The sequence below is a fragment of the Manacus vitellinus genome, unplaced genomic scaffold (genome assembly GCF_001715985.3).
Source record: "Manacus vitellinus isolate BGI_N305 unplaced genomic scaffold, ASM171598v3 scaffold_3_pilon, whole genome shotgun sequence".
In the NCBI taxonomy this organism is placed as follows: domain Eukaryota; kingdom Metazoa; phylum Chordata; class Aves; order Passeriformes; family Pipridae; genus Manacus; species Manacus vitellinus.
This window is the reverse complement of record NW_021940535.1, coordinates 42767469-42782155: the sequence shown is the minus strand read 5'-3', so window position 1 is coordinate 42782155 and position 14687 is coordinate 42767469. Positions and strand designations below refer to the sequence as shown.

The 14687-nt window shown below is 39.6% G+C and overlaps 1 protein-coding gene across 3 annotated transcripts in view; it reads right to left on the bottom strand.

The window, feature by feature from the left end:
* Positions 1-14687, bottom strand: part of CCNY (cyclin Y) — a 48641-nt gene that overhangs the window by 15013 nt on the left and 18941 nt on the right. For all 3 annotated transcript variants that reach the window (XM_008932877.3, XM_018075824.2, XM_018075823.2), the window contains 3 exons: positions 14148-14183; positions 10286-10343; positions 10062-10181 (listed from right to left, as the gene is read on the bottom strand). In XM_008932877.3, the coding sequence (XP_008931125.1) occupies positions 10062-10181; positions 10286-10343; positions 14148-14183 (214 nt within the window). The remainder of the gene's footprint in view (positions 1-10061; positions 10182-10285; positions 10344-14147; positions 14184-14687) is intronic.

Below are 14687 nucleotides of genomic sequence, written 5' to 3'. Positions count from 1 at the left end.
CAGTGTGCCCAGATGGCCAAGAAGGCCAATGGCATCCTGGCCTGGATCAGTGTGGCCAACAGGTCCAGGGAAGTGATTCTTCCCCTGTACTCAGCACTGGTGAGGCCACACCTGGAGTGCTGCGTCCAGTTCTGGGCCCCCCAGCTCAGGAAGGACATTGAGGTGCTGGAGCAGGTCCAGAGAAGAGCAACAAGGCTGGTGAAGGGACTTGAGCACAAGTCCTATGAGGAGAGGCTGAGGGAGCTGGGGTTGTTCAGCCTGGAGAAGAGGAGGCTCAGGGGAGACCTCATCACTCTCTACAACTCCCTGAAAGGAGGTTGTAGCCCAGGTGGGGGTTGGTCTCTTCTCCCAGGCAGCATCAGTAAGACAAGAGGGCATGGTCTTAAGCTGTGCCAGGGGAGGTTTAGGTTAGATATTAGGAAGAAATTCTTTACAGAGAGGGTAATCAGGCATTGGAATGGACTGCCCAGGAAAGTGGTGGATTCTCCATCCCTGGAGGTTTTTAAGATGAGCTGGATGTGGCACTTAGTGCCATGGTCTAGTAACCACAGTGGTAGTGGATCAAGGGTTGGACTTGATGATCTCAGAGGTCCCTTCCAACCCGGCTGATTCTATGGTTCTAACCCTACCCTCTTTCAGTTTAAAGCTATTTATAGCCCTTGTAGTATCACTACAAGCCCTCATAAAATATCCCTCTCCAGCTTTCCTGTAAACCCTCTTTAAGTACTGGAGGTGCTATAAGGTCTCCCTGGAGCCTTCTTTTCTCCAGGCTGAACAACACCAACTCTCTCAGCCCGTCTTCACAAGGAGAGGTGCTTCAGCCCTCTGATCATCATCATTACCCTTCTCTGGATTCATTCCAGCAGATCTATGCCCTTCTTCTGTTGGATACCCTGGAGCTGGATGCAACACTCCAGGTAGGGTCTCACCAGAGCAGAGCAGAGGGGCAGAATAACCTCCCTTGCCCTGCTGGTCACACCTCTTTTGATGCAGCCCAGGGCACATTTGGCTTTTAGGGCTGTGAGTGCACATTGCTGGGTCATGTTGAGCTTCTCCTCAAGCAACACCCCCCCAAGTACTTCTCCTCAAGACTGCTCTCCATCAGTTCTGTGCCCAGACTGTATTTGTGCTTAGGATTGCCCTGACTCAGATGCAGGACCTTGCACTGGCCCTTGTTGAATGTATTTGCACAGGCTCACATCTCAAGCCTGTCAAGGTTCCTCAGGATGGCAGATGAACTTACACCTCAGTAAAAAGGGAGCATGAACTTGCCACTATTTTCGCATCAGTGCATACTTGAGAAATTAGCTTTAAAAACTAAATAGGAGCTTGATAAGACACTATTCCTACACCCCCTTCATTACCATATTGATGTATCTTCCAATAGCATGTTGAGGGATGTGAATAATTGCTCTTGCTTCCTTGGTGAGAACTTGGGCTTAACTCCAGATATACTGTTTGCTGCAATGAGGCTCTGTATCATCCTTGGATAAAACTGAAGATGATGAATAGCTCTCCAGCAGAAAGGCACTTAGCGTAACTTTCAACTCCTTTCTTGTAATTACTAAAAGAGCATTTTCTTTTGTTCACTTGCTGCAGCCTCCTTGACTCAGGTTTTAAATGCATGTGTTCAAGTAAGAGAAGATAGAAAAAGCTAAGACTTCTTCTTGCAGCAAACCTTCAGAAAAGTTTATCAACGTCCTCAGCTAATGTGGGAATTCACTGTAATCTAGGACTTGTGACAGCATCAGTGCTATCTTTGAGACATTAGTGTATTTCTTCAACTTTCAAACAAGCTCACTCAGCCCCACACAGAGTCTTTGTTCTAGCTCTCTCTAGCTGTAGTTTGGAGAGAACCCACCGACTGCAGACAGGGATATTTAGGCTGGTACATACTTGAGCTCTCACCCTGCTGATGTAGAGCAACCTTGTAACAGCAGCATACACACAGCCAGGTGAGCTCTGTCTCTGATGCAGATGTGCCAAAGTTCATTATTCCTGACAAATGGAGCTCGACTGCTGGTTTCATCTCGGAGCATTTCAACACACGAGGCCCTAGTGGGATGTAGTATCAGCCCAAGCACCACTGATGGGATATCAGAGTAGGACAGGCAGAGTCTGCCATGCACTCACTACTGAAGGGGATGCTTCTGGTGCTGCAAAGATGTGCTGAATCAGTACAGACTTTTGGAGAAGGGCCAGGTGGCTCTCAGCCTGTTTGAAGAGGAAGGCTGGTGGGGTGGTTAGTCACTACGCTACTCATCCCAAACAAACTCGTGGCTGGTGGGAGAACACCACCTGCTTTTGCTGGCAAAAGCCAGCCAGTCTTCCCACACATGCAGGCAGACATGCTCCATCTCATTTAAAAAAAAAAAAAAAAATCACTGAAAATGTTGGCCCTGTAATGGTAAATGTGAGATGTGGAAATACCATTTGTAATGCAATTATGTCTACACATTGAATAGTGTCTTAAACACAGGGGTCATTTTCTTAAATATGGGGTTTGTGTCAGACTGGGATTCTGAGTGTACTATGTGGTTCAGTGTATTTGCCTGTTGTAATGAATTTCACCTGCTTAATTTTCAAAAGTGAAACACTTTCTACATTCCTTTAGAACTAGATGCCATGAAGTCATATAATAATGTAAATTTTAAAAGATCACAGTAGAAAAGAATATTACAACTTGCATCCCAGAATGCTACAAAAAATTTACTTATATGTCAAAAGACAAAAAAATGCAGAAGAAACAGTGTGAGAAACACTTTTTTTTTCTTTTTTTTTTTTTTTAAACAAAGTCTGAGGACCTCCTGTCTTCTGGATTATTTTGGCAGACATTCCTTTACAGAACTAGAACTAATGAGCTTTTAGTATCTAGAAGTTAAAATATGATTTGCCTCCACCCACCTTTAACAGCTCTATCCATGCCCAAAAATGGAACTAAAGCTTAAAACAAATTGAAGCTGATCCAACATTTTTACTTTTCTTCAATTTACTTCATCCTTTGCAGTGCCTGGAAGTAAGCTTTTGTGGCAAAACTTTTCAATACTGCTCTATTAAACATTCAAAAGCTGAATTCCCAAAAGACATAGATTTATGCTGCCTTAATTCAACAGCTACTTCTGCTCAAACACTTCAATAGCATCCAAGACCCATCTTCATCACACTTATCATTGCCCACTAACTTCTATGACTATATGTTTATATAACTTTTACAGAATGGTAACAAGACTACTTATATAGACTAAAGTTACTGATGTGACATTAGCAAAAACTTTCAGTGGCTTCAGTCAAACAACATATCGTTCTGAATTTTTCCCAGCTTGCAAAGAACAAATACAACCCAGTGTTAATATCAACAACACTAAAATATTCAAAACTCATTTTTACCACAATTCAATTCCTAGGTGAAATGAAAATGCAATTCTGATTGGGAAAATGCCAATGGACATTGGTCTATCAATACATTTTTACTTACAAACTCAATATCTCAGTCTGATACCTCCATTATTAGTCTACTGCATTTGGAAATGAACCACATGGTTCTACATGACTATCAGTCTAACAAGCTTTGATGGACAACAGTTGCACCTCATTGGAGACATTTTAATAACTGAGCACAGGTCAGAAGATACAGTGCACAGAGTTAAGATTTCAGAAGAGCAATACTGGATTATTATTTTCCATCTCTTCCCACAGACTCACACCAAGATTTCTCAATTACTGACTTTTATACTTGGAGTATCAGCAAACTATTATTTAATCATAAGAGAAACCAATTTGGTGATTTGCCTTTGTTAAGAATTCACTTACCTGAATGAAAAAGAATTTATTTCTACTAATTAAATAAAATTACCACTCCATGGGTATAGATAATCCCAAACTGGTTCTGAGTTCACTGAACTCTGGAGAGGTTCATTAAGATGCAGCAGCCCAGGAATGTAGTTGAATGGCTTCCAAAGCCATTTCAGACCCAGAGGTACTGAACTAATTTGTTTCAGCACATACCTTGAGCTCATAAATCTTCCAGACCTGAAACAACTCTAGGCTGACCTAGTTTGGATGCCTCTGATCCTGACTCCCAGGACCTGGACTTGCAGTGGTATGATGGAGAATGGCATCTAGCCATCCATTATAACCACTAGTCCTGGAAGGCTTTTTTTTATCCAAACACAGAACTGTAACATGGCACAAACTAAAAGGATCAGCAAGAGCATCCAAGCTCCAGCAGTGATGTTCCAGCAGGCCCACTGCTAAGCCTGAACTAATCCCCAGGGTGATTATTTGCAGTTGGATGAATCCATCCTGGACTAATAACATCTAATAGTAACTAACCACAGTATCCAGTGTCGTCCCAGTTATCTAGGATGTCAGGCTCTCCATGATCCTGGATAGCAGAGTGCTGGTTACACAACATCCCAATCAACAGAACATAAATCTTTTGAAGAAAATGAAAACTAAAGATAGCACTGAAGAGTTCAGTTTTAATTAGTGTGAAACAGCATCTCATGTTTCCCATCTCAGAGGGCATTATAGCAGATTTTGGATATTATATAATACACTCAAGTAGAAAGAAAAGTTAAAATATTGGAGAAGGTTTCTTTCTCTTTTTTTCCCCTTCAGGAGGATATATACCGATATGAAAGTGTTAAATCATTTCACCTCAATATTTCACAATCACAAAAACCACTCAAATTTTATTAAAACCTAAGGGGTTCTTATAGAAGTTTTGCATCTCTTTGCTACATCATTTTGAAGTTCTTCAACATTAACTTCCAACACCCTACTTACCACACTGGAGTTGCAGTCTAAGCACCCCAAACACCATTATTCTTTTTTTAGGCTTCTCTAAAACAATGGAGAAGGTTTTCTGTGGAGGTTATGAAATTTCCGTCCTCACAGAAACTCAGAACTCAACAGGTCAGCCTGAGCCAGCTAGGTGTGCTTCGAGAAAAGGCCAAACCACACATGACCCCCAGAAGTCCCTTCCAACCTAAATTATTCTGTGATTATATCTGTCTGCAGTACTAGAATTTCCTGTGGTGCCACAGGAGAGGTCAGAAGTTGTGTGTTGCCTCCAAGGAGGCTGACAAGGAGTCTCAGCACACAGTAAGTGGGCAATCACTGAAGAAAATCACTGACATTACTAGAGTAATTCTGAATTTTGAGGCAGCAGAAAGAGCAAAGCACTATCTTCTCTCATGTGGTTTTTATATGGCTTTATGTCAAATTCTATCTCTATTTTACCAATAAAACTCTGGTGGCTTTAATTATTTCTCACTTGATTTTACACTGACAGAAAGGAGACAATGTTTTTTGTATTTTAATTACCATAACGGAGAATCTACAAATGAGTCTGTATTTGCAAAAACCTCATTCCCTCCCTCACTAGGTAACCCACATTGTAAGTTGCAGGAGCACAGAGTAACTAATGAAGATATTTCCATCCCAACAAATCATGGAGAAATACACAGTCCTCTTGCTTTAATGAGAAAACTTCAGTGTGTCACAATGCCTTGAAACTAAAACAATATCTATACAGAAAAGATTCTAATTGGTAGTGGGTCTCATATAGTCAAATCATGGCTCTAATCCAATCACTAAATTGCCATATGCTCTGTTTTATGCAATCAGCCAGTTCCCTACCACGACTCTCCAGAAATAACTGTGCTTTGCAATTGCCCAGCTGGGCATTTAAAATGTTCCACAAAGGCCTGGTGCCATCCATTTGGTGGAAAAGGACATCACATCATCATGGTTCTTGCAAATTCATCCCATTTCTATTTTTGAGACCAAATGGTAAAAAGAAGTAACAAAAGCAGTCACAAAATTCTGAAAAAATGTGAATATCTGCTAAGTACCATTGTAGATAATTACAGGAAACACTAATGGAATTGAGAGAAAGGTCACATATCTCCAGGTTTGCCCCGCAATTTACTCATTTTAAGACAAATATCTATAATACATATAAAATGCACTCAAACTATTAGGCCTGGAGCTACAAAGCCTTTGTTCCTCTTGGCCTCCTCCAGAATGTCCCCTGACACATGTCCAGCTGCCCAGGGGCTCAGGATTGACACCACAGATGGAGGGACCTTCTCCAAGTGTGGCCAAGTGCTGGGCTTCAGCCACCTCTCAGGGAATGCTTGAAGCCCAGGACAAAGGTGGACACCAATAATATTGGATATACACAACTCTCCTCATGGGTTTCTTACACAGGACAGAGCCCAGCTTCATTGTTCTGCCTTCCTCACCACCCATGAACCCTTGTGGTCACTGGATGGAGAGTGACAGCAGCACATCAGGCAACAAATATTACTTTGCATTGTACTCCAAGGTCTTCAGAGGAACCTGCACCTTCCATCAGCCATGTAAGGGCTGATGGTTCTATTGGGCCACCCGAAAAGGACCTCTGCTGCAGATCAAGTATCTCTATGGACTCTGATCCCTTCGTTTGTGTTCTTGTTTTCTTTTAGAGAAGTAGCAGATTTTTTTATATGTCGATTGAAATAAATATTTTTAAAAAGGTATTTTATCAGCATTTAAAAGTAAAAATATTCCAGTGAAAGGAAATCAATAAAAAACTTTTTCCATTCCTCTAAACACAGAAAACAAAACTGTCCTAAATACAGTAATTTTCATAACACAGTTCAAGAGTATTCTCTCTTTACCTACTTGCCAAAAATGTGACCAAAGATTACAACAGGAACTCAGGAACATCTGGCTGGATTAATTAAATCCCTATTTTGCATAAGGAGAATTTATTCTTACATACTTCAAATTTCAGATTTCCCAATATCAAATTCCCTTTAGTACAGTACGAACTTTGTACCGTATTTCAAAAGCATTATCCTCTGAACTTCACAGAATAATTTAGCTCAGGTACTATATGTATTTACATATCACTTATCTGATCAGTCTATAGCATACAGACCTAGCATATTTGCAAATGCAAAATGTGTCCTCTCTGAAACTACTACGGACACGGAAGTATATTAAAAGAACCTTAAATCTGACCTATTTGCAAAAAACTCAGAAAGTCATGTCAAGGCAAAGCAGAAAACCTGGACCATTCTGCACTTCAGGTCTAGTTCATAGGATTGTTTTCACAGAACAAAACATAAATATTTAATTCTCCTGACATGCAAACACTGTACTGTTTTTCTGTTGGTACACTCCTGTTCACATTTTTATTTGCCATCCAATTAGCAGAATAACATAAGTACAACTCGCCACCTGTGCACTTAGAGAGATGGTAAAGAGGAAACAGGCATTTCTCAGCTTTGGCAAAGGTGAGAATACTCTGGGGTGAGGGAGACACACATGGACATTACTTTCCTCATGAAGTCAGGTCACAAAGTATAGTTCAGCTATTGTCTGGGACTAAAACCACTATCTACAATGCTTTAAATTGGCAACATGATTCTTAAAACTGATTTTATTCTTATGGTATTATTTTATAAATAAATAATGTGAATTTGTACTTAATTGTTTCAACCTGAGATTTTAATTTTCTACCTATCAGTATGGGAAATCTCTTGGCAGCTCTGGAGGCTGTGTGAAAATTAAATTTTTTGTTTAATTATAAATTGGTTTTGCTGTAATAGTGGAGGCTTTAATTGAAATATTTTAATTAAGTGCTTGAAGCAACACAATGCCGGTTTTTTGCTGGAGACTGGCTTATCTCGCAGTCTGGAGTTTCACATTTACTCAGCTCCTGTGCTGAACACAGACTTACTATAGAACTAATTGTTACTGCTGCTTCTACCTGGCTAATGGCAGGTACAAGACAAACAGGGAGTGCATTCAACCACACACCCTGGGCCACCTTAATAGTGTGGGCAGTAAAAAGGGGTGCTTAGGACTGTTTAAAAATAATTAGCGTGAGTGAAAGAAAGATAAAGCTGTAGCATCTTGTTCAAAATGTACTGTGATCCCCACAGATACACTTCCTGCCTTCTGGCAACCCTCCCAGGGGGAACAAGTGGCAGACAGAGCTATCAGATTGCTCTCTGACGGGTGGCCAGACTATGGCAAAACATAAGCTCCAGCAGGGAATGCTGATCTCTTCTCCAGACAGGATATCAAAATTGAAAGCACTTGCAAGGTTCATGAGTAGCAGCATCAATACTATCAAGATTTCAGGAGTGTGCGGAGGGGGGAAGGGTTCATTGCTTTTTCATAGATTAATTTCCACATTTGAATATTTCAGAAACAACACAATCTGTGTCTGGGGCCCCTCCTGATGACACGAACAAAAATAGAAATGGAATCTACAAGTACAGAGGAAATTGAGAACAGCAGCAGCAGAATTTCATACTTGTAAAACATCTGAAAACTTTGAAGGTCTCTGGAGAGACAGGTCAGGTAGGTGCTATTATCCTGAAAACAGGGGCAAGAATAGCTGAACAGTAAACTCTGATTACCTTCACCAAATCTGTCTGTAAACATCTGTATGGCTGCTTTGAGAACTAGGCTGTAATGCACTTTCCTGTTACCACTGTGCTGGGTAAAAAAACCCAAGTCACATAAGTTTTCAAGCACTAACAACTATGGAAACTGCTTCTGTAATAAAACAAATGAGTTAAAAACATCTGTACTTCACTGGAAGTCACACCAAAAGAGTTACTTACAAGGAAACCAGGCAAGAACCAGAAGTGGCAAGGAAGAAGTTAAAAATGAAAGATACTGAAATCTTTGCCTGGGTTAACAAGATTTGCAGCAAAAAACTTTCCATGCATTGCAGTAACAGGAAGATATTGCTACTAAAAAAAAAAAAAAAAAAAGCCCCCCTCCTGTTCTACTACACAGTGCCCGCATTGATCAAACAACCTAAGATTGAATAACAGATAAACTACAAGACTGAATTTGACAGTGGATTAATTAAATTACAGAAGAACATACTGATTCACACAACATATCTTGTCTCCAGTAGAAATCATTTAGGAAGAAAAGGAAGAAGGACAAGCACTTAGTGCAATTATGTAAAAGAGACAGGCAAAATGTCATTTCAGAAAACAAGTAATGGCTGGGTCAAGTAACTAGGTAGAGTAATACTACAAAATGTAAGGGTGGAGCACTGCAGGGTGTTTCTTGCCCTATTTCTCTCATATTCCTGTTCTGTACTGGCTAGTGCAATTCATTCTGACTGTCTGAAGGAGAAAAACCTGCCAACTAATCTTAGAAGCCAAGGGAAATAGATTAACAGAGGAAATGAGTAGGCCTGGGCTTCAAAATCCACCTTCTCCTATTTCCCCTTCTTCCATCTAAAGTGCATAAAAAAGCTGTTATGAAACCACATGTTGTAGTAGTAAAAAACCATTTTATTATTTTAAAGTCTCTAAGTCAAGAACATGGCCAAAATGGTGCCTGAAAGCTGAAGACACTTGTCAGAGTTGACAGGATAAAAATTTCAAGAAAATTAAGAAATTCCCAGCTGGTGGAGATCATTTTAGCTCCTTCAATCCACATTGCTATGCTGATCCACACCAGCTGAAAATTTGAACCTTCTTTTGTGTTGTGCTATTTTTAAGTAGCTAAACTTCAGACCTGAATACAATTGTTAATCCCATGACAAGTATAGTGGAAGTAAAAAAGAGCCATCACCAACATACCCCAGTCACTCACTGAATCCTTCATGTGCCTGTCAATTCTTATTAGTGCTATCAAACTACCTACAGCTGTTCCTGAGTCTCTGCTGAGAGCTCCAGTGACACACAGCAACCTCCCCAAAAGTTGAAGCCTTTCTGCTTTTAACATTCCCTCCTGTTCTGACCAACTATGCCACCTGCATTTTCTAGGAGTCACCTTAGCAGCCTGTAACATTATCACTCTGGTAGGGCACCCTGGGTTTTGCGTCACATGCTACCCAATCTCTTCTTCCATTACTTACTCTCCCCAGGAAAAATGAACTGTATTATCTCTTCCCATCAAGAAATCTCCTTGGTCTCCATGGTGAGAAAAAATTCCCTGGCAGCACCTAGATCTATTAAATCATACAAACCCAGGCTTTGAGAACAAAACTGGGTCTGTCAGATGGCTGATGTCATCTCTCAGACACTCACCAGGGTGACAATGGCACATTCAGCAGTCAGTTGAGCAGCACTGAACAACGTCCGAACAAAGCGGTAAATCTGTTTCTGCTCCGGGTCATGTTTGTCATAGTCTGGTGGCACTTCGGATTTCTAAGGAAGAAATACTTCCAAATAGGTGACTGAAACAAAACGAAGCAGACAGAAAAAAAGAAAGACAGTTCACATGAAAGGGAAGGAGAGGCAGGAGAACTTACCGAAAGGGGATGAAGGTTTTCATCAAAAATATCTAAGAGCATTCTTCCGTCTGTGTCCCTAAAAAGCATTAAAACCAAAGCAGTGTCATTATCTGAACACAACAGCACACAGCCCTCATAGACATATGTATTGTTAAAACTCCAACACACCCCATGCTGTGGGGTGTTAGAAACACTGACGAAATGTGATTTTCAAATACATGTTGGACATATTCTGCCATAAGGTTTCTGTGTAATATGAAATTCCTATTACAAAGTACACTACAATATTCAGCTTTCAATGCCCACGATACAAAACTTCTGTGGTCTTTACTGGGAGGATTAAGAAGTACTACTACAAACTTGTGATAAAATTATCCCAGCTTACTCTCCTTTTTTTAACTTCATAGTCTCCACCCTTGCAATCTCTTAACTCCTCCTCCTCCTTTATTGTCAACATTGTGAATGCTTACCAATACGCAATGCTATTTTTAGAGTAATCCTTTAGTTAATACATACATACTTCACTTTTTACTTTTTTGGAAAACCCTATTGTACTAATAATTTCTGACAGCAAAAAGAAGCACATACAAAACATTCAGAGAAAATAATATTCCTCTTCATTGGTTTTCTTAGCTATTTTTCTCTCTCAAATCCCTGTAGCTCAATATCAGCAGGCAAGTTGACGCAACTTCGCAAGTCTAACATCCAGGATGCAAGATAAGGTATTTGCTGTCTGTAATTTTGGTAGGAACATTAACAATCACAAAAGCAAGTGGTGTAACAGTACCAGTTAGAACTGGCACTTTCTGGACAGATGCATCCATGTGACCTACTTATTACAATCCCATCTTTATTTTTAGCATCTCTTGTACTCTGGTCATAGAGTTCTTAAGAGAGAAACCACTGAATATGTCTTCTATCTTTACTCAGCAGCACATGTCTCTCAGAGCATGCAAACCACAAGTCTTACAGTGGCTTCATGTCTGCAAAATGTATTTATTAGCAGCTAACATTTAAACCTCAATATCCGAAGGTGGTTTTTTATCCTGCTAAAAAGTAAGCTAATGCTGCAAATAAACACTTTAAAAAAAGAGTACCTAAACTGAAACAAACAAACAAAACCCCACCACAGACTGGGATAATTACTAGAAAATTCCTGATCAGCAAGGATTTTAGGCCACACTCTTTTGCCCCTACATAAAAAAAGGTAGTATCTTAATGCAGAAGTAGTCTCCTTGGAATCACTGATGTGCTACAGTAAACTATGGTCCTTGATAATGAGAAGAGAGAAAGAAATAATATCCTAGTTTTAGGATAGCTGCTGCATGCAGCTATGAAGGCACATTTGATTGCCCTCAAAAATCTGTTAAAATAAAAGTTGAGATATTTTCAGCTTCACTACAATTCATACTGTCCTCTTTCAAAACTAGACCATCTACTGATTGATCTAAGCATTCTTCATGGTTAAATTTGATGGAGTTTATTTTATTTTGTTTCTTTATTTAGAAAATTCACCAAGACTTATGCATTCCTTTAAAAACAAAATGAGTATAGTTTTTTTACCAGTTGTTGAATAGCTAAGCACAACAAAAGCTGCAGAAAACTGATCAGTATAACTATGATAGGGAGGCACTGGGAAAAGAAGGAATGATAACCAGAATGCTACAATCAAATGAAATGTGGGAAAAATATGAAGAAATATTACATTTCACATACAGTTTCTCAAAAAACCCCGAGATTGGTGAGAGTTTAAAATATTAGGAAGTAACTTAGTTTAAGCCTCCTGTGCAGAAGAAAAGGAACAACTAAATACTGTCAGAAAAGAATTCTCTGGCAGAGCAGATGCTTGACTCGTCTTCTGTCAAAATCAACCTTGAATCTCTGTAAGAGTTACATACTCCCCACCCCCCACAATCTACCACATACGTCAACAACTTCCTTTTCGCCTATAATAGCAGGAAACAGAACATATGTTTTGCTCTTGCTGTTTCAGCAGCAAGTACAACTGAGTGCTGTTATCACGTTGTCCCTCCATTCCTAAATCAGAGACAACCAAAGACAGAGCAGTCATTCCACATCCTTCGTTTCAGAGTTGCTAATTGACACACACGTCCTGCTCCAGCATCACTGCCAAGACCGCCTGTCTCAAGAGTGTGCACGGCACCTCCCCACCCCAGGCACATTCTGGAGGAAGCAGCAGTGACCAGTTTCCTGAATAAATCACCTCTCCACCCCACAAGTGAAAGGACAGAAAGCAACTTTCCCAAGAAGGTAACATTCAGGAGGCATTTGTTTTCAAGATGCTGACATGAGGCTCTTTATTTTATAAAGGTTTGGTCTCTCTATCTAGTAGTTGTAGGTCAAATTTGCATCAAGTTCTGCAAGCCCACAAATGGGCATATTTTACCGCAGGCAGAAATCAGCTCCATGGCAATTGGCATGAGATGACACTGCTGTTCTGTGGCTCTGGATTCTTCCTGCTCACCTGTGAGCTCTTACTGAGGTTTCTCACCCTTTGTAGCTCCTAATGTGCCCCATTCTCCCAAGCCTTTCACTCAGCTGGCACGATACTTTAACAAAGCACTTAATAACTTATTTCTACAAAACTCTGGAATCTGATTATCTTTGAGATCTCTGTTATTTAGTTGAGCATAGCAGAAATGGACTAGTTAGCCAAACTAATCCAGAGATCACGGAGAAAAGGTGGAAAAGGAACCACAGATGGATAAACAAATAATCCAAGCATGACCACTCATGCCTCATTTCCTGGGAAATGAGATTAAAAGTTTGAGAGAAGATTTCACTCCAACTTTTGCTTTATATATTGCCATGTTTCAGTCCAAGGCCCACTGATGTCTTGGAAAGCCTTCTAAGAGCTTTCAGCGGGAATCAAGCCCTAAGCCTTTCTGCCCTTGTGCACTTTTAAAGATTTCTCTTGAGATGTCAGCCCTGTTTTAATAAGTGTGATGGGTTCCAGTGACCTGAAACATGGTCCCGAATGACGTACCAGCTGAACTTTAAACTCATGAGTAACTCCTTTTGTTCTAGTTGGACTTCTTATAGTCCACAAGGAAAAACGTCTAAGTGGCTTGTTAGATCAAGATCTAAACCAAGTTCTCTGAAAAGGCCAATTGAAAAGCCATGCACACAAAAATCACTTAAAGTATTTATACAATCTCTCCTTAGAAATGTCAGGAAATATTATTTTAGGATACTGTGACATATCATGAGGACAGGGAATTTAAGATACAAAAGCACAGTTCAACTTGAAGAAAGCTCATTTATGTGCCAAGTTACTTTTTAGAGGACCATTTTTCTATTCAATTTCAATCAACTGGACTGAGTTGAGATCTAAAACATACTACACCAGAAGAGATAAGCCAGAACCTGCTCTGTTTCTGAGGACTCTTGAATTACATCCATTCACAATGTCTCCCTTACTTTATAATTCATGGTTTTTCTTTCAAAATCCATTAACTAACTGGTCACTGATATGCACAGTTAACTTTACAAAGGTGTAGCTAAAAATATAAAACTGAAAGACACTATTCAGATTTTTCTATATATATAATTGCAACTTATAGCAACAATGCACAAGTGCCCAATGCACATAAAATCAAACACTGAATCATCAAAGTTTTTCAATGCTGAACTGTACTTCCAGATCTTCATGGTACTTAATCCTCCAATTTTAATTTTCCTCTGTAAAATAATATATATAAATAAAATACATATGTTTCTTATTTCTAGCATGGGAATCAAGGAAACTACTATTCAAAAACATTTTAAAAGAAAAAAAAAGCATGGATTCTTAGGGCTTGGGCAGTCCATTTGTTACGATAAAAGATATTTTCAGTACAAGATTCTATTATTCACATACCTGTTTTTGATGTGGTAATATATTGCAAGAGCTACGCTGTAAAGAAAAATACAGAGTTAATATCTCAGGACTGTCAAATGATGTTATCAGTCATATTAACATGTAAATTTACAACCTAGCACAACACATGACAAACAGTACGCTCAACAGTCTGTTTTCTTTTGTTCACTGTTAGATACCAGGAAAACTGCTGTAAACAGACAATTTTATAGTATTTGTTCAGCACACTTCAAGTGCGTGCATCCTTTTTAGTGGTAATTAAGTACCTTACAAAAATACTCATATTCCACATATCAAGTTGCACATAACTTCCCTACTCCACTACGTTAATGATAAAACTCCTACTGACTTCCAAGGTTGAAGATAAAGCATCACAGGCTAACATGAAATGTTGTCTGTCTTTCTATGTACTTATTCACATAGCAGACTCAAATAGTAGGTTCCTGCAGTTTTATGGCATCAAGTCACTTATTTTAACTCAGGAAAGCTGACTCCCTGAATAACTTAGTGCATTATGCATTTCTCATGTTCTCAACCACA